The sequence below is a fragment of the Pagrus major genome, chromosome 11 (genome assembly GCF_040436345.1).
Source record: "Pagrus major chromosome 11, Pma_NU_1.0".
Taxonomy (NCBI): Eukaryota; Metazoa; Chordata; class Actinopteri; order Spariformes; family Sparidae; genus Pagrus; species Pagrus major.
The window spans coordinates 27,567,807-27,594,721 of record NC_133225.1 but is presented as its reverse complement, the minus strand read 5'-3'; the positions used below and the strand labels follow the sequence as shown (position 1 = coordinate 27,594,721).

General features: G+C 40.1%; 1 protein-coding gene across 1 annotated transcript in view; it reads right to left on the bottom strand.

Annotated features, from left to right (window-relative positions):
• Window positions 1–641: 641 nt before the first annotated feature.
• Window positions 642–26,915, bottom strand: part of LOC141004520 (contactin-associated protein-like 4) — a 127,109-nt gene continuing 100,835 nt past the window's right edge. Inside the window, exons 18-24 of the mRNA XM_073476051.1 lie at window positions 19,767–20,006; window positions 15,513–15,737; window positions 12,828–12,961; window positions 11,110–11,197; window positions 3,017–3,232; window positions 1,606–1,677; window positions 642–838 (exon numbers count right to left, since the gene is read on the bottom strand). Of these exons, the coding sequence (XP_073332152.1) occupies window positions 642–838; window positions 1,606–1,677; window positions 3,017–3,232; window positions 11,110–11,197; window positions 12,828–12,961; window positions 15,513–15,737; window positions 19,767–20,006 (1,172 nt within the window). The remainder of the gene's footprint in view (window positions 839–1,605; window positions 1,678–3,016; window positions 3,233–11,109; window positions 11,198–12,827; window positions 12,962–15,512; window positions 15,738–19,766; window positions 20,007–26,915) is intronic.

Genomic DNA, 26,915 nt, shown 5'->3' with positions numbered 1-26,915 from the left:
GAGCAGGGCTGTGTGCACAACCGGCCATCATATGTAATCAACGGAAAGAGCCGTGCAACTCGATGCCTTGTGCAGAAAAGTTAGAGAATATTTAAACTTCTCAAAAACACTAGAAAAACAAGACTTGCCACACAGGAGAGAAGTGCCATAGAAATACAAGGGTTCATCTGGAGACTTGTTTCAAAATCTTCCTTATTTACTATCAATAAGCAGTAATTAGGAGCTTGTTGAGTGAAAATGCTTGATTGGCCATGTAGTTGTCAAACACTGTCATGCAGAATAAGGCATTAATAAATGATTTACAATGACCAATAAAGAGCCAATATGCTACTAATATGCATGCTAATAAGCAATAGTTGATAAGCGTACCCCAATATAAAATGCTTCCTTTCCTTTTAATAAATTATCTTAAACATTTCAATATGGCAGGGAAATATTGATACAAGCACACAAATTACCATTTACATTTGTAAATATTTACATCCGCAAAATGACAGCAGAAAGGAAATAAATAAAATTGTTCTGTTTTTCACTTCACATCTTGTTGAGTCACTGGTAGCAGTGGCTAGAAGGGCTGTGTGTGTCTCTTGGTAAATCCTCCAGCTCTGTCCTGTCAGGTCAGTGGGAGGTCAGTGCTCCTGCTAAATGAAATACTCCTTCTGGTTTTCACTGGGAGCGCTCTCACAGTCCGCCTGGCTGCTGAAGGGGAACTCGTGGCCGTCTTCAGGCTGAGCTGCTTTCACTTCCTGGGTTCGATACGTCTCTTTCCTGCTGCAGATGAATCTGGCCATTATCGCCAGTGCGGACACGGTGACGAAGATCACAACGGCGATCAACCCTGAAAGCAAAGAACGCAACACAGCTGCTGTACATGGGGTGTACGCTCTACCAACTGAGCTACTGGGACACCTAGTAAAGACAAAGTTTGAAGATTAATGTCTGTCCATTATTAGCGCATCCAGTGACACTGTCTTCACTGCAGAACAGCATTAATAACTGAGTGTGCATTGTTTAATCACTCTTCGCCCATCTAGCATTTCATCTCAATCTAAAATAGCACACAGGGGTCTGACTTCTAATACATGTTTCACTTTGTGATTTCCATTCCCCAGAGTTGGACAATAATCTGTAACATTCCTTCAGAGTTTTATTCTAGGTATAAACAAATTCAAATTTATACAGTATAATCAAAGCTTCTAGTTTCATTTGTTATTTGTAAAGCAAAGTAAATCTGGGAGACAAAATAGTGGCTGACTGAGTTGAATGCTGCATTAAAGTGGTTTTAAAATAGAAACGCAAATCTAAGATCCTTTTGTCGCTGATGTTTTCATGTGCTTCTTGAGTTAAGTGTGACCCAAAATCTTATCATAAAACTGTGAAGCCCTTACTTCTCCTCACTGCCTCTTTTTTTTCTCTTCAGCCTCCAAGATCAAAATTATTCTTTCCTCACTTGCGTCAACCTCCAAAACTGAGAACTTTTTCTTTCCCATCTTACTCATTTCTTTTCCCTATACACTGTCAGACTGCATTTTGGCTGCATCTTTCCAAATACAAAGTTCTGAGTCGAGTGTTTGTTCTTATTCATGGATGGATGGACTGCATTACCTCCAATTAGAGCTGAGTCACTCCTCATGGCGTTGACTAAAGGCTGACCTGGATCCGCTGAACTGGGCTGGTCTGTGGAGACAAAGACAGAGGAGGAAGGTTAGGACAGTGTGTTTTATGTGTTAAAGTGTTCCTGAGCCCATGTACTAATCTCCTTTAAACAATCATGCGTCTCCCAAAGTGGTGAACCTCACCCCGTTCTTGCTTGTGAACGACTGAGCTTTTCTAGCCCCTTTCATACCCAGTCATGAGTGTTTTGAACAGGTCTTTTTGGAGCATTTAAAACTTTCCCAGTCTTTCGTCACCCCTGTCTCACCTTGTTTTACAAGCAAGGTTTACACTTAAGGTTCACAGGGAACCAGTAAGTTAGAAAAATAGTTGGGGTCCAAACCTTGCAGAGGTAAAAGTTTGCAATAAAATCTCAGAATCAGTTTTTAAAGTGGCAGGCGATCAGTGAAAATAGGCAAGGATGAAAGTAATGTAACTGTAACTGTTCTTGCTGACTAAGAACAAAATCTATTTTCAGGGTCTGCTGGAGATAAAAGTGACTTAATTTTTTAGATAGTCTTAAGCTTAAGTTTTGTAATTTGGTTCTCAAAGGATACATTTGAATCAATAATCACCCAGGTGACAGGTAGCAGACGTTTAATGCTAGGCCGCCATGATTTGATTGAATACCAGGACTGGTATTTGTGTGAGCAATCAAGATTCAATTACTTGGAATCATTTAGTTTCAGCATTTTTGTGACATCCGGTATCGTCCGTATGACCAAGTATCACCTATGTAGCAGTAAAAAATGGATGTTTATTATATGGTTTTGGAAAAATATGACCTAAGGGAAGTAGCAAATAGAGAACACCAAGGGGCCCAGAATTGACAGGGGCCATGGGAAAGAAGGTGCTGGTATCGTATTCATAATAAGCATGTATTTACAAAAATCAATGGAAGTTGATAAAGTAAAACTTTTCTTTACAATGTTCAACATTGCTTAACAAATGATCTGTTTTATTTATGTTTTATGTAGCATCCAGACTTTTTTGGAGCTGGGGTTGTAGGAAAAAACATCAAGAAGACTAAAAAGGAAGAAGGCTTAGGAGAAGGTAGAGTCAGTGAGAGAACCATCAGTCAGTGCAGAAAGTACTGGTTGAAAGCTTCAGCTCAGCCTCAAAGGACTTTACTACGGTTGTCTGACTAATCTCATCCATTGTAGTATCATCACTCTGCCTGCTTACCGAGGAGGATGGTTAATGAGCCCATAAAGAAGTTTAATGAACAGCCCTAAGAATAATATTAAAGACACACCAGATGGATTCCCACATTGGGAATGGGTGGGGTTGTTAACTAATGATATATACCATACATGTAGTATAGTATAGTGTAGGATGTGAGGGCTGAGTCTGCTCCTTGTACCTGATAAGGAGTGTGTGGTTTCTGCTGCGTAGGGATCGGCTGGGGAGGACGAACCACAGCTCGACTGGACCAATGGGCCGGTGACAATAACAGGGCTGTCAGGGTGCAGCAGAGCTGCTTTCAGAGGACTGATGGAGTTGAAGTGAACACCTGACAGGCAGCCGGTGAACCCAAGAGAGGCCAGCCCGGCCAGCTCGGCCTCCAACTCGTCAGACTCTGAACACACACAGAGAGAAACACAGAGACAAGAAAGACTGACTGAGAGGACCCATTTGTTATCAGCAAGTTCCAATTACACACTTAAAATACAGTAATGATAAATATTTATCTTGATGAGACCACAGTCTCGATGATAAGTGGTATCTATCCATGTCTAAATCATTTTAATATCCATTTTGACTTTTCAGAAGAGGATAAACCTGCTGGAAATGAGTTTTCCGAACTCATTTGTCAAATAAAACACTGATAGATGACATAGAAAAAAAAGAAAAAAAAACACCCATTCTGTTCAAAGGAAAGATTCTGAATGCTACGGGTGATATTTTGAAACTATTATTCCCACAATATTCACGCATGCCAATATTGTGAAGGTAATGGAAGGTTAGGCAACTGAAATACTTGGTGAAGGTTAAAGGTCCTATATCATATAAAATGAGATTTCCATGTCTTTTTTGATTAAATTAAATACTGTCATCAGCATTGGTGAAGACAGCAGGTGTTTTGGATTAAGAGCAGCAGTCTTTGAGACCATCATGGCCTGCAGTGTTTTTCAACCATCCTGTCCAGCAGGACCGCCCCAGGGGAGAAGAGAGTCAGGATAAGAGTCATGCTAATTTAGCTAGGTTTTAAGGCTCCTCCTGGCTAATGTGCGGTTGCAGGAAAAGGATATGGACAAATGGGACTCAAACAACATGAAATCAGAGACTGTTTTTCCCCACGTTTTTGTCAGAGACCTGTCTCCACCACAACATCTCGGATCTCGTGTTCTGAGCCAACAGAGCTCAGGACTAGAGCTGGATGGGAGAGGTGGACTCTGTGTTTATAACGTCGAAGCTTGGTGCTCACACTCAGTCGAAGTGGATGGACTGTGACCAGATGTCAAACTATTGATAGGAAAATGTCGACCACATTATCATCACCCTCATGTTGGTGCTGCTGTTGCCTGTTTATGTATATTTGTACGTAAATAACTGTATGTAAGTTCTTTAGTTTGTGTAGTATGATTGAGTTTTTGAACTTCCATTTCATTATTCAGCCCTTTGATGATGTTGATGTTACAACTAGACAGTCACCGCCTCAGACATGCCCCCCAGCATGGTTGGCTGCAAAAACATTGGCAGAGCTAATGTGGAAACACACTTCCTGCTCAGTCCTGTGAGAGCAAACCAATCAGAGCAGGCTGGGCTTTTCTGGGTGGGAGCCTTAAAGAGACAGGCGATAAAACAGGGCGTTCAGACAGAGGGTTAACAAAGGAGCTGCAGTAATGAACAGTATGATAAATATAATGTGTTTTTTGACCGTTAAAACATGTAAACATTTTCAAGGGGACACCCAGAAAACAAGTATGAACCTGAAAATGAGCATAATATGGGACCTTTAAAGAAACATCATGGTTACGGCAAAATATTCACTGTTTGGCAAAAAATAGTAACACACTAACATTTCTTTAGCTCTGATTACAGCACACATTCGCCGTGGCATTGTTTTGATAAGCTTATGTGATGTCACAACATTTATTTCCGTCCATTGCATTAATTTTTCACCAAGATCTTGTATTCATGATGGGAGAGTCGGGCTGCTGTGTAAAGTCTTCTCCGGAACGTCCCAAAGATTCTCAGTGGGGTTTAGGTCTGGGCCCGATGAATCGTGGCATTGTCATCTTTGAATATCCCCGAGCCATCAGGAAAGTAAAATCCATTGATGGTCATTCAATATATTCAGTTAGTCAGCTGACCTCATTTTTTGGGCACATAACGTTGCTGAACCTGGACCTGACCAACTGAATCAATCCCAGATCATAACACTGCCATCACAAGCTTGTATGTTAGGCACTAGGCATGATGGGTGCATTACTTCATCCGCCTCTCTTCTTACCCCGATGCACCCATCACTCTGGAACAGGGTAAATCTGGACTCATCAGGCCACATGACTGTTTTCTGCTCCAGAGTCCAATCTTAATGCTTTATGCCTTTTTTTTCCGATTAACCTCACTGGAAAGTGGTTTTCTTAAGGCTACACAGCTATTTAGTCCCAATCCCTTGAGTTCTCTTCACATTGTGCGTGTGGAAATGCTCTCACTGTAACTATTAAACATAGCTGTGAGTTCTACTGTTGATTTTTTTATGATTTCATTTCACCAAACGTTTAATTGATCTCCGATCATGATCATTTAAGCTTTTTTTCCAACCACATTTCTTCCTCCAAGATGATGATTGACCACTTTCCTTCCAGGTTTTAATAATGCGTTGGACAGTTCTGAACCTAATTTTAGTAGTTTCAGCATCTCCTTAATTGTTTTCTTTGCTTGATACAGGCCAATAATTTGACCCTTCTGAAACAGAGTAACATCTTTTCCACAACCACAGGATATGTCTCCCAACATGGTTGTTTAAGAAGTGAGAAGTTGCTCACTGCATCAGTTAGGGTTAATAACTTGTTGCTGGCTGAAACATATTAATCACTGCAGTAATTATCCAGTGGAGGGCTCTTTCCTATTTGCTTGGTTAAATCCAGGTGGTGACTCTTTTTTGGCCAGGCAGTGCATATAGAGAAAATATAAATAAAGAAATGTACACGACATGAGATAGATAATTTAAAGACAAATTACTTCCCGCTGCTCAGAGGATCACGTTCAATTTCAGACTTAATCAAAGCCCCATCAAACACACAGCTGATAAACAGCCCTCTCCAGCCAGGCCACGCTGCAGTGTCCCCGTTCACGTGGTGAAAAGTTGTCTCTCTCTGGTAATAACTTAGATGACTGCCAATGATGTGCTGTGTAATCAAATTCCACAGCAGGAATAATTGTAGTTTACACTGACATTTATAGCTGCTTGAGATTTTATTTGGCACCCGCTGTCATAGACAGTGATGTTGTGAGCACATTAGCCACAAGTGAGACAAAGTTTTGTTATGACAGGTGAGAGGCGATCCAGTGGGTGCCAAGAGTTTTAACTGTAAATATATTTTTAAAGCATATAACTACTGTTTATAAACTGGTGCCACAAAGATGGCTCATGTTCTTCATCATGAACCGAAGCCTTCAGTGAAGGTATTTGAAAACTAACCTTCACAAACCGTCAGCGAGTGGAACCTTTATGAACTTTTCTGATGCTACTCATGGTCCCCAGATGATGAATATTTATGGTGATTCTTTAAACTTTTTCTTCTCACAACATTTATAAAATCCGCATTTGGACACAAGAATTATAATAATATAAAAGGCAGACTACCATGAAATTTGCTCAGCATATTTATGCTCCAAAGGGAATTAATCCTTTCGATTTTAATGACCCAACTGCTTCCCCTCCAGCAGTGAGACTCTAAAATTAGAAAAGTAGCTGTTATGTAGTCTGTTCCACCCAGTACTTTCATATTGTACAGTGTAATTAACATTTCAGTCTCTGCTGCTGTTGCTCTAGACTTGTTCCTTACCAGCTGTTTATTAAAAGTGTTACATATTGTGGTTTAAAACAGGTTTTGGTCTAAATGTCCACTAAGAAAGAGAAGGTGCTTATCTCTTAACTCAAACCTTCACAGCAGCAGATGGAATAAATAGCTCATAGGTGGATCAGCTAGTCTCCCCAAAAAATAATATTCATAGATAGATCCTTCATGATTTATGATCATTACTTGTATTGAGTGCCAATGCAGGACCTAGTGCACCTTGTATGTACTGTGTCATGACAAGCAACAAGAGAGGAGAACATAACTTGTTTTACTTTGATGCCGGATGCTTAATATGAACTATTCCTGTTTGTATCTACTGAGCAGCCTGCAGGATGGGGGGGAATTATAGAGGTGGGTGAAAAAGTTAATGACAAAACAGATTTCAGTAACAGATTGTTGCGCACTGCATTAGTGTTTATTTTTTCTCCGCTGTTTAAAAAGCGACAGTTTATCGCAACCTTTCATCATCTTCTTTCTAATAAATGAAAGCGTGTGCAGGCAGGGGAGTTTGTCTCTTGATGCAAAAACAAATTTGCTTCACAAGTAATGTTAATGGAATCAATTTTAACATATTCCAACGGAAGGAGATGACACATTAGCTCATTGGTTCCATGTTAATTTCATGTTGTAGTTTTGTTACAGCATCATCAATACAAATTTGTCCTAAAAGTTAATGCAACTTTACAAAAGTAACGTTAACTTCACAATCCAGTCAGTTTTAAAGACATGTCAAAATCATATTTAAGACTAATTTTATGCCTAAAATGCAAATTATCGGATTTTCAACTCTTTAAGGCTCACAGAAACCCAGTTTGTGATGAAGGAATACCCAAGAATATAATATTTGGAACAAAACAATTGAAATGAAGCACATAAGGTCCAAGAACGTGGAGTCCCAATAAAGGATGATGTAAAATTTCTGTTCTTATTTCTTATACGCATGAATCACCAGCATTAGTGCTGAATATAGTCTGTGCCTTCTCCACTAAGAGGGATTTGGATGATTGTGGGAGCCGTCAAACCCCACACTGACAGCACTGGCCTTGTATCCATGAACTGAAGATTACTGTCCACCTCCGCCCAGCTGCTGCCTTTTACCTCCACCTCTCTGTGTATCACTGTCTCACCCTGCCTCTCACTTCATCATTACTCCCTCTCTCTCCCTCTGTGAGCCTCTCAGTCTCTCCATTCTTTCCTGCTCCATTAGTTAGGCTGATGGATGACAGCACTGGCAGGGAGTGACAGTATATCAACTGTCTTGCGGCCTCTCTGATACTGATATGACTGCCAGAGTCCTCTGGCTCAGCAGAGGGAAGGCTGGGTCATGTACTAACACGGCCTGGGTCAACACACAGAAAAAAAAACATGGAGTTAAAACTAAAAACAGCATCAGCTTCAACTCGTACTTGAATATTACATGGGTTGTGTAGAACCTAGAGAGCTATTTAGTTTTTCATGGTCATAACTCAAGGGATTTTAAGGAAATATCCCAGGAATTATATAAAAAGAACTAATACGGAACATTAAATCACTGCTGTGGTGCAAAAATCGCTTATCCTCTCAGCCAAGGGTTTGGACATTCAATAGATTTTATAGATTACTGATTCTTGGTGTCTATCAGTGGGAGAAAACCCCTCTTATTTCAGTCCACCATCCCTTAACAAGACAATTATAAAGATGTGCAATTTTAAAGATGTGCAAGAGAGGTTCAGTAGTCTGCTTCTTTTCAGTAACACACATCTAGCAAAGCCATGTTCATTGCAAACTGTGATACCGCCCTGTGTGACAGTGAACAAATGAACATAAACACAGCTGTAGTCTCCTAATGCTTTGGCCACACTACACGACTTTAAGAGTCATCAGATCGCTGTACTGCTGTACTGTCACACTACACAACCTTCTGTCTTGTACTGGGAGTCTTGTTTCCACCCTGATCAACAACACGGGGTCACGCATGACAAGATCACAAAGCGAGACGTTGCCTGAGAATGATGCGGTCCGAGCAGTTCCGGTTGTTTGTTCGCTGATTTGCAGCACTGAAAATGATGCCTGCTCATATCGTGGTTCAGCAAGGACGACATGGTTACATATGCAGAAAGCTTGTGCTTGTGTATTCTGCAAAAAAAATAAAAAAATAGGGTAAAGGAAGGAGTTTAGGGCACTTCAGCCACTTCACATGGAGCTGGATCCTGTCCAGTGCTCAGTGTAGGGCACTTTTCTGATAGGAAAAAACTTAAGGAGCAAAGTCTGAGGTAGACTGGAGTGCATGGATTCAGCCAACAAACTTAATCAGAGACTAACATATCGACGCCATGTGCATCGTCATCAGAGTCAAACAATAAAGAGACTCATATCTTCTTCGATAAACTCCCCTAATTAGGACCTAATCCAGCACAGACTGGAGAAAGGGGGGAGGGAGCAATCAATTAGAAGTGGAAAGAATTCACAGTTAGACAGGTTCACTTGTTCAGATAAAATACACAGACTTACTGATGTTACTAATGATAATCTGTATTGTTTGACTCTGACTCTGAACGTTCGTCTTTTATAAAAGTTTGTGGTCTGAATCCCTGAGCTCCGGTCTACCTTGGACTTTGTTCCTCGAGTTTTTCCCTGTCAGGAGATACAGGTCATTATTGTGCCTGCTCCATACACATAGAGGCATGATAAAATTGGTTTCAGAGATACTGCAGATGACAGCAAAGGAGAGAGGGAGAAAGCAGAGGGGGGTCTGTTTTTCGTTAACGGCTCCCCAATCTGTCTGCGACTCTACCAGATATTTAGCCAGCGGACATCAGAGACACATCTGCCAGCTGTCCCCGAGCTCCTGTGCAGCACTTGCTGATCTGCCTCTGATCTGGGCCTTTTATGTTGGCGATCTTCAAAAACCGTCAGCAAGTAGAAGTTACCATAAAGTTAAAATTGCTGTTTAAGTATTTTTCAAATATTTCTTGCTCCACATCTCACCTTTACGCCAGTATCAGGTCCAATCATGGCAAAAAAGCCATTCTAAATGCATTTTTAATGGTAGAGTTTGAAACTTCCTGGAAAATCATTAAAAATGTTGATGACTAATCCTGCATTTGGGGGCAGATAATAATTATTCGTCCAATGCAAGCTTTCGTTATTTTATGATGCTGCAATGGATGTATAAAAAGAAGAACCAGAGGAGTGTGTTGCTAGGGAAATACAACTTTATAACTTTATTCAGTAATTTGGGTGAAACTGGGTCATGATTTATGGAGAAAATATTTTTCTGTTTTTCCCTCCGCTGCCCTCGGACTGATCTGCCTTAAGAAGATCTGAACAGATAGCTTTCCTTGTTGCTAAAGTGACTGCTAACAAACTGATAACCAGCAGCTTCTCAATGACATCTCTGAACTGGGGCCATATGTGGCCTCTGAGAACGATGATGGAGGCCAGCTGGAGTACCGAGGTGATTTATAGTCTTCTGGTTGACAATCACCTATGACCTTTGTCACCAAAGTAAGCACTTGCTAGTGCTAAATGTAGTTAACTGTTGTAAGCTCAGTAAATGGTCCTTGCTGACACAGCCACCGGTTGCCGGGTTTCAGACCTGGAAAGAAAACTGTACTGTATTCCCTTCATCAAACTAGCCTCCGTCTTCTGAAAGGCGTGGGGTGGGACGTAACATACGCTGCGTGCTATTGGCTGTTTTTACAGGTTGTATGTCTGCTACAAACTGTTTACTCTTTAGGAGAAGCCTGATGAGGACAGATCAGTCCTGTAGAGGATGACAGGAGTGATGTGAAAGTAAAATGTTCTGTCAGGCAGAGAGAGGGTAGACTGTACTGTCTGACTTCCTGGTTTAGTTTGACCCCCCCCCTTCTCAGCAGCTGAGACTTATTGGTTGTTATGCTGAATCGCAGGGTGCTGACTCCAATCTTCTAAGTCATTTGTTCTTTTCAATCTCTCCTCATTACCATACAAAGTAAAGGACCTTTTCTAAAGTTATTACCATTACAGCTGTCTGAAGCCTGGCTCAGCCAGACAGACATAAAGACTGTATTACTCACCGCTTCGATAACACAGATAAAAGTTCACCAACACGTACTGTATTTTGCCTCCCCATATGGCTCTAAACTGCATCGAATACCTCACAACAATGGCTTAAGTGGGTGTCTCCACCTTTAGTAATTTCTCGGGCTGTTCGTATTTCGCATCTCCGCAGTAAAGTGCTGTGTTTGTGACTATTTGAATATGGATGTCAACTTGTTTTTTAAAAAGCACCACAGCTGTTTCTCAGACTGCAGATTTCCCTCTGGTCCACCCAACCCGGTGAATAGAAAACAGCAGAAAGCCTCAGAACAGCGATTTGTCGCATGAGGCCAAACATCTCAGTGCTGTTATTCAAATGAGTCTGTCTAAGTGCTGGAGTCTGCACTAAAAGAGTCCCACTTACCCTGCACTCTGCCCAGGATGAGCGATTTGATGCTGTTGAATTCAACATCAGATGTCAAGTTGAAGTCCTCTTTGGCATCCTGGTCGATCTGAAAGATAATGTACGTCACAACTGTGAAGGTAAAAGTGTCGCAGGTGGAAAGCAGAGACACTGACAAACAGTGAAGGAGAGATTTTTTATTGTAAAAGGAGATCTTTGGAACTTCTTTTCTTGTGCTGGGAGACAGTTTTTAATTTAAGTTAGCGGACTCCATTTCCACACTGACATTACTCTCTGCTGGAGGTGCGAAGATGAGGCACTTGAGAACAAGCATATAGCGTGAAAGTCTTTCACAAAGAAATCCTCAGTCAGGCAGCATTATACAACTTCAACAAACTGTCCACAGGCTTGTGTAGGCAAATGAGAGAGACGGGGAAGATCTCATTTTTCACGTCACGTTAGAATCCACTCATATATGGACAATAAAGAAGTGATTAATACATGTTGATTGCTACAAATTTGTAAACATGGACTGCTCTCAGAAGAAACTTTAAAAACTGGCTGCAGAGAAGCAAGCAATTAAACAAGAAAAAGCTAGCCGGAGGCTCGACCTCTGGAGGTCTGACCTGCATCTTCAAATGGGACGACAATAAACCTGCAGTGGTTCAAAGTTGCTGAGTAGGGAAGTAGGTGGAGCAGGTTGTGATACCTCAGAGTCAGACACAACAGAAAGGTTGTAATGAACTGTATGCATAGAGCAAGATTTGGGCTTGAGTGAATCATTAATCAATATCTGCTAATGATCAAAGTGAAACTAAAGTGCAGCCACAGAACACAAAGAAGTAAAAAGTAGCTTAAAAACAGAGAGGAGATGTGGCATTCGTGGATTTTTTTCGACTAGGTTTTCCAAACATTTTTCTTGTGGTCAGAGTTGCCTCTGGACATTCTGCTGCCCGAGGCAAGATATTCTCTGGCACCCTGAGGGGCTTTATCTTTTCATTGCAATTTATTACAATTAACAATCTATTATACTATAATTTGAAGACATTTGCTCTCTGATGCTCACTGTCACTCCACTGATTAAAAGTGATGGCTGCTGTGTTCTGTGGCTCTGAGGGTGACTCGCTCACCCGCTGCGGTCAGTGTTTTAATAGAGCTAAGAAGGACGTTTCTGATAGCTGTCATTCACCGATGACTGATATCTATTGTAAGATTAATCAAAGTGCCTTATCTCCATTTGAGGGTGTTGATGTTGTTTGTCATTTCATCTTTTGTTGCAGGTGGCTCGAGGTTTGGACACACCAGTGCTCAAAGTTTCCTATTTATGAGCATCATCCCAGCTTGTATCACATTATAATGTGAAAACATGTAACAAAAGACAGCTGGGTATTCATATCCCTGTGTACATGATTCCTGTGCAGTCTGAGCATTAGCGGTGGGGTCACAAATTAAGTGGCAGGCAACAGTTTGACAACACGACAACGAGTGTTAGCTACAATCTGCAGTCTGCCTGCAGATCCTTCTCATTATCGGGTGTTTAGCGCAGTGTGAGCAGAGGCTTTATTTAACAATGTAATGCACAATTTGGATGTCAGTATGAGAGATTTTTAAAAGGGAGATCTGGCGAGTTAATGACAAAAGATTTCTTCCTAATCTCTGGTTCGCAGTGTCTATGTCTAAACACGTACCTCTTGTAGTGAGCTGTGTGCCACAGTGTGTATCATGTGTGGTGTGTTTACCTGAACAGAGACAGTGTCTGCCAGTCTCCTGATGGTCACCGTGTGCAGGCGTCCATCAGCCAAGTTTGTGACTCTGCTCCACAGCAGCTCCACATCTCTGCTGCTGTGCAACTTGTACCTCAATTCCAGCTCGTCTTTGTGGACACAAAACAACAAAACAGTCTTACAAGAGTCCATTCAAAAGTCTAAAGAGTTTCTTCTTTGCTCCTTGTTTTTCAGTGTGATCTCAGATGTTACTCGTTACATTAAGGGAATAGAGCTTGATTTGTCCCAAAAGTCCAGTTTGACTTAAAGTATCGACAGATGTCACTGAAAACATATACAAATACAGATTTAACACCTGAAGTAAACTATATAAGCGCTGCCATTAATTGTGACAAATACAAGGTAACCACTTCTTATTTTTACAGTGTCTCTGACTGGTACAAGCCAGGGCTCAACAAGGAAGACTGCCCGATAAGATATTCTGGAGAGTGGGGAACTGCTTGTCTTGAAGGTCAGATTCAGTCTATTAACACAAATTTCAGTTATTACAATCCATATAGCTAATGCAAACTTATTTCACATCTGGCAGGTTAAGTCAAATATTCTCTAATATCCCAGGTGCCTGTCTGAAGTGCAGAGAGTAAAAAGGTACTTTAATTCATTGTTTATGGGAGTCGACAAAGTTAAAGCAATTTTGGAAGGCTGTGGTTGAATGTATAAGAATTATAATTTAAAAAGGAAATTCCTTTACGAGCCAAACTTTTACTCTGAATATACCTTGATGACCTTGTTGTAACTCTGCAGCAGTCACTGCTCACTGATTTCGGACTTTTACAAGCCAGAAGGATAATTGCACTATTACGGGACAGCATGCACATACCTTTGATTGGACTGTGGATAAAGGAACTGGCAACCTGTCTAGCTTTGGAGTGACAGATGAGGAAAGACAAGAACTTTGTGTGTTTTTGGAGCCCGTATATGGAGTTTTTTGAAAACCGATAATTTTGAATAATTTGAAGCTGTACGCCATATGGAAATTATACACTGCTGTATTTTTTGTAATGTCTTTATTTGTTATTACTTATATCATTATTATTATTCATATTCTGCCACGTTTGTTTATGTTTAATGTGTTAAATTCAAGAGAAGAAAAAGGATTGCCCAATTGCCCAAAGCAAGTAATAAAAAAAAGATTTGTTCACAGTCTTCATGCTCTTTTCTGGAGATGATGATAGTAATAGTAGCTAAGCAGTGAGTCATCTCACTTCCATCTCATCTGAGAGTTGCACACGCACAGTAACTCAACTATCCTGGAAACAGAACTCAACACTTTTGATATGCAAGAATGTTTGCTGCTTCACATCAATGATATGTTGAACTTTCCAAACATGTCAAAAGTTTAAGACCCAAGAAAAAACTGAACTAGTTTTTGATCTATAATTAAGCACTTAAGCCAATTTACTCAAAAATTTTCCACAGTTTTTCGAAGACATGTATTTACTCCTTCAAAGGAGGAACATTTCATCCACATATCTGATGTTCCACAATGAATTAAGGAGCTACAAACCATTCAGTGCTGCGAGGATTAGTGGTTTATCTCTATGAACAACAATCTCAAACAATATCAATGATATAAAATTAATTCCCCAATTTTTTCACAGCGGTATACTTCATAAATTCGCTGAGATAATTTGAATGCTCTGAGATGTCTGCAGACTTTATAGATGAGCAGTAATGATAGAAAATAATCTTCTTTTAATAATCCAAACACATACTTAATGCCCTTTCCAATTTTTTTCTAATTATGACTCACTATGCTGGCTCTTTTTTCAAACACAGACTAATAGGGAGCAGTTCCCCTATCATAAGAGCAGATCTTAATAATGAAAACAGTCTTGCGGAGGGCACAGGGTTGTCTCAGGCGAGTAAAGTTTCTTTGTGTGCGGCAGCTGAGGCTCCTGCTACTGCAGCAGCAAAAGAGAGAAACATGAGAAAAACCTTTTCAAAGCATCCAAGAGAAACGTCTCTCTGGGATTTTAATGAGACACTACAGCGAGAGTGCAGATACCTGATGACGGCGTGATCAACTATTCAAAACCTGCTGCCCCTCGCTTTCTCTCAGTCAATCAAAATGCCGATAGTTGCGCTGACTAACAGCAGAATCAATGATATATATTATTATTCATAATCTATGATAATATAAAAAAAGTTTCACCCAGTGGTTTAAAGGATACCTCCAAATATTTGCAACTAAGGTTTCTTCTCTCTAGTTTTTGCCATCGTGATAATGGATTTTGTTCAAAATCTCCAAAAGATGAACTCTACTTCACTTTATAATTAAAATACAGCAAAATTTACAGACTTACAGACACTGGATAATGGCAAATCCTATTATGCTATGCAGGAATGCTGGAATTGCTCCCTGCCAGCTGGAGCTGTGTGGAGCTCTGCAGTGAAGCGAGTGATGAAAATTTGAACACAATAAATAATCACAATGGCGAGAACGAGGGAAGAAAGAACCCCGCTGGAAACAGAATTATCATTTAATAGTAACCGTGCCCAATGTTTTCTTTGAACCTGAGACTGTGCATAACAATTAGCTTCATGGGAGAGGAGAGGAGAGGAGAGGAGAGGAGAGGAGAGGAGAGGAGAGGAGAGGAGAGGAGAGGAGAGGAGAGGAGTCTGTTTCATCGTCCTCACCATGTTGGTTGATGAGCAGAGCCAGGTACTCCCTATAGAAAGAGCTGACGTAGAGCAGCAGAGCAGGACTCTGACTGGTCCTGAAGCTCAAGGAGATGTTTTCTCCTCTCAGAGTCATATCAGAGTAGATGGAGGAAGGCAATGCACTGCTGTTCCTGCTCAGTTCATAGGGCTCCTTGAGGGTGTAGGTGATGGACGTAGTCGACATAAAGCTGGCTGAAACCTCTGAAAGTTAGAAGACACAGTATTGGGATGTGTCAGTGATGGATTTTCCACCATTTCCACCATGTACTCAGTCGTTTAAAGACAGAACATTTCATCGTGTTCCAAGATACCAGCTGCTGAATCAAGAAGCTAGAAAACCTTATAATACAGCCAGGATTAATACTTATCCTTATGAATATATGATATGAAATTTATTTCACAATTTTTATACTTAATAAATTCCACTGCGTTAAGATAATATCAAAGCTCTAAGGTGTCTGGGGAATAAAGCTGGCTGAAACCTCCAAAAGAGAGAGCTGCAGTATTGAGGAAATGGGACATTGTAAACATGACTTTCCTTGTTTATTTTAAATGTTGAATGTTCTGAAAATATAATGAAATACTTTGACAGTTGAAATCATATCAGCGGATGTTATTGGCATTTCCTTAACATGAGCTCCATATGCAGCAAACCACTGGAAAGCATACAGCACTATCTAATCTGTGGCCAAGGTTCTTTTAGAGTCCATGTTAAAAATCCAAACTACTTTTTGTGGAAGTTGTCTGGCAACCTCAAAGTGAGAGAGAAACTGTGACCAGCCAAGAAATGGTCCTGGACATAATGATAATGTAAAAACACAACTTGACTTTTTTATGCTTTGGTCTTCATATGGATTGAAAAAGAAAATAATAAGTGAGCTTTAGATGTGCTAGTAGGTGGTTCTTGTCACGTTTGGACAGAGCCAAACAAGCTTTCCAGTCTCTGTTCTAAGCTAAGCTAAGGTGGTATCATCTTGAAATAATATCACAATATATTAAGGCTGTAAGGCAGTACACGATATATATCTCAATATTTTGAAATGTCCTTGGACTGGGGGACAAAATCAAATGTTACAATATTTTTTACCAAATACCTCAATATCCATATTGTGACAATTTTGTAGAGATAACTATTGGCTCTTTTACAATGAGATTTTTGATAAATAATCATCAGTAAAGTGACTAAGTGGGTAGGTAGGTCATTAAGGTAAGTATTAGAACAAATAGCAAAGTCTGATACATTCAAAAAATGACATCACTTCACTCTAATGCAGCCTTTAAAACCAAAAAGATAACACTTATACCCTATCACGATATAATGATATTCAAAATCTCAAACTATATATAGTCTCATATCATAATAATGATATATATCGTATATATTGCTAACTTCAAGCAATCAGATCAACAGTAGGAGAGCGCTACGTCAGTGGAGCCAGTTGGTAAATAAACTCTTATCTAAGTCAGTCAAACAAAAACACCATTTCCATTACCAAATCTTCAGTGCTGTTCTTTGGTCTCTTCTGTCATTAGTCGGTCACATCAGAACTGCGCCTGTAGCTGCCAGTGGTTTCTTACAGGACGCTGATTGTGTCCATGAAGGTGTGTTCAGCCACAAGCACATAGCTCAAATCCTGGCACAATGGATTTGGAAGATCACATGATCCAGCTGCCCCTTGAGGTGACTTCTGTCTCACTCACAAGAAATTTCCAAAATGTTGACCTATTCCTTTGCAGCATGTGTGTTTGTGCAGCCCTGACTCTTTTAAACATTATGTTGACTTTTGACACCTCCCGACAAGCCCTTGATGCATCACATGGCGGACACGATGGCATGGAGGGCTAAAAGAGTCTTTTAAGATAATCTCAGTGCTTGACCTTCAGGACAGAATGGGCTCATTATGACTCTCAAAACGAGTGTCGAGAGGCCAAAGTGTGCAGATAGTGAACGAGACAGACAGTCAGGGTCAGTCTAAAGTCTGCCGAATGATCTGAACTGAAGGAACTGAAGGATCCACTTCCACAAGCTGTCTGCCCTCTCCTCCTCATTAAAGCACCAGGGCATGATGGGTCATTATAACGTTTTTTTTTTGAACGCTTCAACACAAACCTGTCGACTTACTAACAAAACAAAACTTGTTGCTGTATTTCAAGTCCTGTTGTTGTAGTTTTTATTCCGGTTGTTTTTCAGGAAACAGAATAATTCGCCTCTGTGACGTGAATCTCTGGCATAACTAATATTTTTTCCCTGCCCCTAGAAATTCTGTGCAGGCCACCGTCCTATGTTTGTCAGCCTCTTGACAGGGACTGACATCGGTGTGAGCCCCTTGATGGACAGAGAAAATTAATGCGGCAGATACTTTCTTTTAGAAATGTCTGTAAGAAATGGAAAATTAACACAATTTCTTCCTCTTCTCCATTTCTCTGTCTGTATCTCATTTACTGAGGAAGAATTGTGACCATGGGAGGAAACTGGGAGATGGTGATTAAAAACAGCAGCGTCCTGAGAAAATCGGGATGGTTGGCAAGTGTACGCTTAATGAACTGTGTGTTACCTTTATTTTCTCAAACAACAAGAGACGGTGAGCCAGCTGAAATGGCTAAATGTACGGAATAACACAAAGAGACGTTTTCTGTGCCAGGACGTTCACATACCATCGCAGTGGATGATGGCGTTCCTGACGTAGGTGAGTTATTCCTCTGCGAGTCTGACTAATGCATCACGGCTGCTGACTGCCATATCTGAGTGGCAAACAAATCTCTTCCTTTATTTGGAGAGCCTCTGAATGGGCCGCAGCTGGCAAAATAAATGCAATAAAAAGCAGGAGAACTCCCTGCAGCTCAAATCAAACAGTCATGAGTCTAATATTACTGTAAACTGATACCAGATTACAAAAATATCATAAAATCACTGTTTAGTTGGAAAAGAAAAGTAGGCGTAGGTGCAATACAACATGAATTAAATATTGAGTGACAGGAAAACGCACCATGAGTTACTTCTAAAATGTTTAATGGTATTACTGTGCTCTCATATTACAGGAAAACTAAACAGGCCTTATAATTAAAGATGTTTAAAGGTTTAATAAATGAGATTTGCCATGTAAAGTTAAGCTGAACAGAGGATGACATCACTCTGTGTGAGGTATAATATCAGCTTCTCTGTTCTTTGTTTTGGTCGCCTGTTGTGCATGTGAGTCCCTCTCTGTCAGTTTGTCAACATGGTGGCCTGATAAGAAGTGAGCAATGTGTGTTTAGATGCTGCTTTCTTCTTTATTTCCAATTTGAAAGTGAGTGACTGATGCACGCATTCATGTCAGTCTGAGATGCCATCGCTTTGGTTAAATATCTAGTTGCAGTGAACATCACGTATTTCACCTTTAAAATACCGTTTCAGCATAAATATTATCATTAAAACCTTCAAAAGCTGTTAAAGTAATTGTAATTATTTACCTCACGAATGATGTCTGGAGCAGTTTTATGGCGTCTGTCTTCCTTAGACATAAACCCATGATAAACTCCAAGCTAAATTATGCAGAAGGAAATTAAATTGTCAAGGCAATGGTAGGGATGAAAAACTAAGATAATCAACTGAGCCAATTTGAATTTGGAAGAGACTCCTTTTTATTTTCGAGCTGATATCACACCATGGTTTTCTCTGATTTCATCGTCCAGTGCGTATATCTGTCTGTCAAATATAATTGGAGCTGTCTGGAGGCTGAAAATGTTGAGTCAACTTATTGCTATACAGATTTAAAATAATGTTGTTTTTTTAGCTATAAAGTTCATGTTATCAGTAGCTTGGAAAGCCTTCATGATTTGTGAAAGTGGAAACATTCACAAATCTGTCCTTTATTGGCACTGAAATGTTTTCATTGCTACTTTGAGACAGAAAATCAATAATATAAGGGCTCTAGTCTCCGGATCTGTGTATTTACAGACAGGAAGTCTCTAGTGTGGATGTGAATGTGCAGTATGTACCCAGTGAGCAAAAAGTGGTCTAGATCACGTCTTTTAGACGTCATTTATGGACATCCAAGACGTCTAAAAGACGTCCTCTGGGGAGCCAGAATTAAGTTTTTTATACGTCTTTTCTGGACGTTGTATAGACGTTTATATGTTGTTTGTCGACTAATTCTGGCTGTCAGTGGACGTCCAGATCATGGCCTGGCCCGACGGACATGATATCAACCTGTTTTGGACGTCCACAGACGTTGCCTGCTTAGTGGGTACCTTCATGACAAAAGGATCCAGTGTAGGCTGACTGGCCACAGTCGCAAGAGAAACCACTGGCTCTCTCCACGCAGCGGCCCTGGTTCTGGCAGAGTGACCCGTAGCTGCTGCAGTGGCCCGGGCACCCAGGTCGGACACCCGGGGTGATCTTCGCCCTCTCCTCCAGGTCCAGAGTGACGCCATTCAGCTGAAGAGAACGAATGCAGCCCAGGAAGCCTTTCTGTCTGGACGCAGTGCCTCCTGCCAACAAAAAAAAATACTGTACCCATGATACATTTGTACTCGCCCAACAAACAATGTAATGTTGCAGGACTGTTGTTTGAATGTCCAATCAAGATGAGCCATTACAGTTACAAACATGAAAATTGTGCAGACGTCTGGAATGTTACCTGGGCATCCTTTCTGAGACATTTACTGTATGTGCACAGAGTGCACTCAGCAGCTTTATACAAGTCTAAAAATGATAAACCAATGTCGTCACACGGGACACAAATCCTTCTCCTGAGTCTCCTGGCTTCAACTACTCATTCACCAAAACTTCATTTGTATGCAGTTTTGTAACTACATATACCACATCACCTGAAGTCAAACCTCTCCAACAAGTGATCAAAGACAGCTTCAATAAAGACTTCAGGATCTTCTGAAGGGCAGCATGTTCAAAGGTGCAATATGTAAAATTTTAATTGAAAACAACTAAAATGATCAACAATGTGAAGAAAAAAACAGTTGCAACATTGTGACATCTATGCATGGTGTTACAGAGATAACTGCTGAAGTTAGCATGCTACCAACTAGCCCTGCCCCAGTCAAAAGCTTATGTGATAGTGTTGTAAACACTGACTTTGTGTTCCCAGTCCAGACTGCTAGCTGCAAGGCTAACTGAGCTAACTAGCTAACTGCCTCTACAGTTAGCAGCAGTTAGTGATTACTCTAGTGACATGGTTGCCCTCAATTCTCTTTGAGAATGAATCCGACAGGTGGCCAATTCTAACATAGTGCACCTTTAAAGATGCTGCGTTGTCTTTGTTTTAGCTAACTTCCTGTCCGTTTTGCAGTTAAAAATCCCCTCCCTCCTCTCTATGTCACTACATGAACGCACAGCGGTGATCGCCAGACAAAGCAGCAGAGAGGAGCATCCTGCTCTGTAAGTGTTCACGAGCAGACAGGACCACCCCCTTATGGATAAAATGGGCAAAGGCATATGGGCATATGTCACAGGTGTGGGTGTCTGATCACAGCCGTTTCATAACCAAATAAACTGTCAGTATGACGACGATCAGTATTTCCTGGTTTGTAAGAGAGGGTCTAACTGGACCAATATTGGAGATGGACCATACGTCACCATCTGGCCGTCTGAGAGGGATTTTTGGTCAGTAACACAATCAGTGCTTAAAGCCAGCCCAGTCCTCTTCTGTTCAAGAGTCCTTGTTATGTTCCTCTTATCTTCGTCTGTCTGTTAGATAATAGATTCAGTAATCACTTCTATAAAAGCTTGGACAAGGCTTTTATGATGAGGCTGAATGAATAATAATTTGAAAAGGAAAGAAGTTTAAGCTCAACTTTAAATCAGTCACCTATTGAACACAGTGCCCTGCCAGTCTCAATAATCAGCTACACAAACATGAGAAATGCAGAGGTCGAATCACTGGATTATAGTGCAACTTTTAACTGAGTGAAAAAGTCTCGTAAGCCAGCCAAAAGCAATTTTACCTGCCCAATAAAACAGGGAGTAGCCCAATTTGGCAGAAAATCGACCAATCTGGCAACAATGGTCACACTCCTCTTCTCATTCTGTCTCTGAATGACTGTAAACCAATGATTTTTTTTGTCTTCTCTGCAGTAAATGATGATTGACAACCACATGTTTCCACTGCAGCACAACAAGATCATGTCGGCTCCGCGGGGCAACGAGACACTGACACTGCTCATATCACTGTGCTGGCTGTTGATTGGCTAACTGCATGGCTGATGAGCCATCTGGTGTCTGAAATTCATCCCTTCCACTAACAGGCGAGAGGCGAAGCATCTCTTCCTCCTTTCACCTGACAATTATCATTGTAATATACTGCAGCGACCTCACACTGTTCACAGAGTTTAGACTTGGCAGAATTACATTTCTCCCGGAGCTCCAAGCTGGCGACGTCTTATTTCATATGCACGTTTGGCAGTTATTATTTTTCTCACAGACTGGAATTGGCAGGGTGTTACTCTCACAGTTTGAGTCTGGAAAGGCTTCAAATGTTCAGCCAGAGCAGCTTTTCATACCACTGTATCACAAACCTGTGTGAGGTCTCCTCCTGCTGCACGAGTTATAGAACAAAGACATCACATTACGAGCACAAAGAGCGAGAAATTTAATTAAAAACTCTCTAAACAACTCAATTAGGAAGAGTTTGATTACACTGAATGAAGCTTGTGCACAGCAAACTTCTGTTAAATGATGATTTAACCAGCGAAAGCTAGAATGTCTAGAAAATACTGCTTGTGACTGCAAAAAAAATCAAATCCTAAGTGTAATTTGGCTTAAAGAGCAATGACAGAGTCCTGAGGGACCAAACCCTCTGACCGAGGGAGAGAAAGAATGGGAACTGCCAGAGAAAGAGGTCCTGTGGGAGTCAAAAGAAAAACGCTGTGAGAATGTCAGACACTTTGCCAGCCTCACCTCATGGTGTTAGAATACAAAGAGTGCTTCTTTAACATAATATTAGGGATGGAAAGGGTAATACAACATTTAATACAAATTATAATACATTAGAACATATTCATGCCACAAATTTAAGTGCATGTTAACATACACACTAGCAAAACAACATCTGGTCACAGTCCTGTCGTCCAATCCAACCATTTATTCCTACAGACGGACATTTGCAGCTAGTGTGTACAAATGATCATCAATTATAAATATGCAACTACCTTCCATGGTGTGGAGTTACTAGAAGCAACCAGAGAAGAGGACAAAATTCAGATATATAAAAAAAAATGAATGAAAATAAAAAAAGAAAGAAGGCTGTGAACACAGAGGTGGTTCAGGTATTATCAAGATGGAGAACTTAAAGCTGCAGATGGAAATTTGGAATCACACAGTGGCTCTCTGCCGCCACATCCTGCTCCCCAGAGCCGCTCCCACCGAATGACACACCAAACATGCATCCATTTTGCTGGGCGGAACATCAAGGCTGTCCACTGTTGTAACTAACAAGGAAACTAACATCTGTTCTACTCATGTATGACTCAGAGGTAACACACAGACCCTTGTTTGTACACAGTCGCTGTGATTGGCTTGTGATGTGTTAACTAACCCTGATTGCTTATTCAATTCAGACCCAGATTTTTAAATAACTAAATACAAAGAGAAGCAGATGCATTTTTAGGGAACCTTACAATAGATCTTGTTGGTGGCATGTGATGATTCCATTCTCAACCAAAATTATAGAAAATAAAATTGTACTATTTAGCTTAAAACAGCCTGACACAGTTCTTGGGGATTAACCAACACCAAATCCTCATACCTAAACAACTGAAAAGGTGGATTGCCAGTGGCTCCTAACACAACATATATCACTGTTCATTAAACAACATGACCCTTGCAGCGTACCAGCAACAGGTGAACCACACCTTCGCTGCACGCTTGCAGTTTGGTAAGGTTTAGGAAAACACAGTGGTTTGTCTTCAAATAATGTTACTTTTGTAACTTCAGTAACAAACATGGTGTTACGCACGTACAAGATGTAACTTAATTACATTAGTAAGTTAAAACAACTCACTCTTGACTTCGCTTTCATACCAAACAAAAGATGTAAACATGGGTCGTAATAAGATACTTTCAAAGCCAACATATATACGTGTGGCGACAGTGATGAAGATTCACCATGAGCATTTTAACCACTCCCAGCATGCATCTGTTGGATGGGAAACATGGTGGATGTGTTTGATTTGGGCTACTTTGTAACCTATGTGACTAGTAAGTTGTAAGTTAAAAAGTACTGAAAGTAAAATGGCTTATTTCTAATAACACTACAAGAGTTTAGCAGCTACACTGAATACCAGCTACACAGAAGTGATCCCAGAGGATGCAAAAAAATGAGTTTGTTAGAGTACCAAGAGTAAATATAATTTATTACTTCCATTCGTAGATACTATATCGAACGATGCAGTAAGTCATAAACACACTCATCTTTTCACATCAGCCAACAGTCCCAACACAATAACTTCTACTGTGAATATTATTTTAACTACAACTTGTACACGGATGTGTGTTACAGTGTGTTTACAAAATTAATTCCTTCCTATGGCAATAAAGGCTGAACCAGAATAAGTTTGTGTCATATATATTCACCCGAGGCAATATTAATTCAAAGTTTATTAACTATGGAATATCCTGTCTTATTAAGTTACACACTGCAATTTTATGTTGCAAATGGGAGGCACTATTCACAGCAATATAGATATCTCTGCGGTACTGTGAATGATGATTTCACAGAAGGGAGGCTAATAACTTTATGGATTAACAATAACAATTTGGAGCACATGGCCCTTCACTTTCCAAAACAAGAGGGTAGAGACACACAAATGCACATTGCTTTGCTGTAAATCAAGTCTTTGTCAAACACAAACAGCCTCTCCCTCAGCACTCTATTTCATAATCCCATCATATTTCCATTCAAATATATGAATCCCTTCGCACCGCCGGTAAACACCACCCAGGACTGTGCCGCCCATATAAGTGGAGCGACTGACTCATGGTCACTTCTTTCGGGCTGTTCAGAGGGGATTATTAGCTTAACGCAGTCAGCCAATCAATTCCCATCGCCACGTCTCTGCATCTCCCCGATCTCATCATTATTTGTTAGTTGATTTTCCCTTCAAAATGTTTGTTTACAAATGAATGAATGTCCAAAATATTTGCAGAAAGATAAATCATCATAGTACAAGATGGGATTTCATCCCCTCAAACTCAGTGCGACAGGCGAGAGCGAGAGGTTAAACAGAATAATGAAAAGTCTGTGGAAGAGATGAAGTCGAGATACGAGTGTTTAATATGATAAAGTTGAGAGGAACAAAGAATATTAAGTTTAACAGTTAAAAGTTAACTTTATAAAGGCCTCAGTTCCTTAAAATGACCCCGAAATCTATACTTTTAATATACTATACTGTATACTAAAAACTATATACTTTAAACAAAGCATCCTCAGCTTGAACAGCTTGAATTGACAGTTACAGTGTACTAAAATGTTCAAAATATTTCAAAATGTTGCTGCTTTCAGCCTTTCAGTCAAGTTCTTTTTACTTTAAAGGATATGACTGGTGACATTCATGTCTGTAAATTTCAACAAATATAATGAAAACAACAACAGCAATGACTCAGTCCCACTAACAGATATTGTCTGAGTAGCCAAAGCCTGATCAAGCTTATTCCTTTGTGCCATGGAGCTCCATTGTTGTCCATGAACACAGCAGTAAGTCACACATGTCTCTAGACCATCAGGAACACTGCAGATTGAGTCAGTCTCACATACACCATCCTGTTGTCATAATAATACTCACTGACGCATTAAATGTGTATTGGTCTGCAGGTAGAAATACACTCCAACAAATACATATTTTCCTCCTGATTGAGTAACGTTAAAAAAACTGTAACATCCAGCTGTCTGAGGAAAATAAAAAGAAGAGAAAAGAAATCTATTATTACCTGTTTTTAACATGTATGTCTTCAGTAGAAATAAATAAACTTGGAGCAGAGAGCCGGTGATAAGAAGATCAAAGTGCTTGTTAGAATTACAGGTAGATATAGTTTGGTTAAAAATGCAAAACAGTTCCGCCTGTAATGAGAATCTGATGCATCTGTTCGTGAAACTTCTATCCCAAGAGACGTGCAATTTTCCAAACACAAGTCAATACGGCTCTTTAAACACCGAGACGCAGATTTAAAGACTTCCATTTGTTATTCTTCCCATTAGCTTCCACAAAGTGGTTGCTAGTCTTCCTGGGGTCCTTAAAAGCAGAACAACCACAAAAAGTACAAATCAAAATTGTGCAGTATCAATCAGTGAAATAACCCACACAACAAAAAACATAAAACAACCAACAAAGTTGTAAACCTATGAACAAGCAACAATAATCAGTATCAGAAACATTGTTTTAAAAACAAACAAACAAACAAACAAACAAACAAACAGGTACCAAAACTGCTTTGATTTAATTCAATATTTGTTTGATTGGCTTTCTGAAGCAAACTCTATTTTTCATCACTTTGAGGCTTTCAGGTACAGTTCTATCATATAACCTGTTCGAGGACACGATACCACCAGCTGGCCATTTCTCATAATGAAAATCAGAGTAGGCTAGTTTGTCGTACTAGTTTTGGTGCAGTGCCGTCAATCCTCCTCAATTATCTCATTTGATATTTCATTTTTATATATATATATTCGAATTACATTTTAATTTGTAGTGCTCAAATTCAGCCGATTATCAATATGTACTATGTACCAATACACGGTACTGTATACACAGGCTCATGCATTGCCACTTCCATTACCAGTATATGGCTGTTACACGTTCCGTCCACTAGAGGGCATTCACTAATTACCAACACATTTTAAACTGATAGCTTTCTTGCTAAGTGATAATTAAGTCCAGACACTAGTTAGCTCCACGATGAGGAGGAGGGAGGCATTAATGTCTGATATTATAATATTAGAGGTTAATATCAGCACATTTAATGTAAGATTATGATTCAGACTTCCTTGTTTATCAGACAAAAACGTCTTGGTTTAGTCCCAGAGACTCATAACAGAGACAGAAAAGCCCATTTGTAGAAGCAGTAGTTGTCCTTTAGCCTTTAGTGGTAAGTTTGTTGTTGGCTGTTAAAAGTTAACCCTCTGTTAATCTAGCGTTGCATTAGCTACTGAGCTAATGTCAATGTCAATCGAAACCCACATTTGTCTTTTCTTTTTTTTTTGTCTTGCTGCACAAGTGCTTCATCCCAGTGCTTCTTGACGTGCTGCCAACACTTTTCTGTCCTAGCCAGAGCAAGATTCACTCACGTTAGCCAACACATTTATAAAAAATACAAATTTGAATAGTAATTTCAACATTTGTTTAGTATAAACATTTGTTTTAACCATTCAGTTTGTATAATTACTTGGTTTT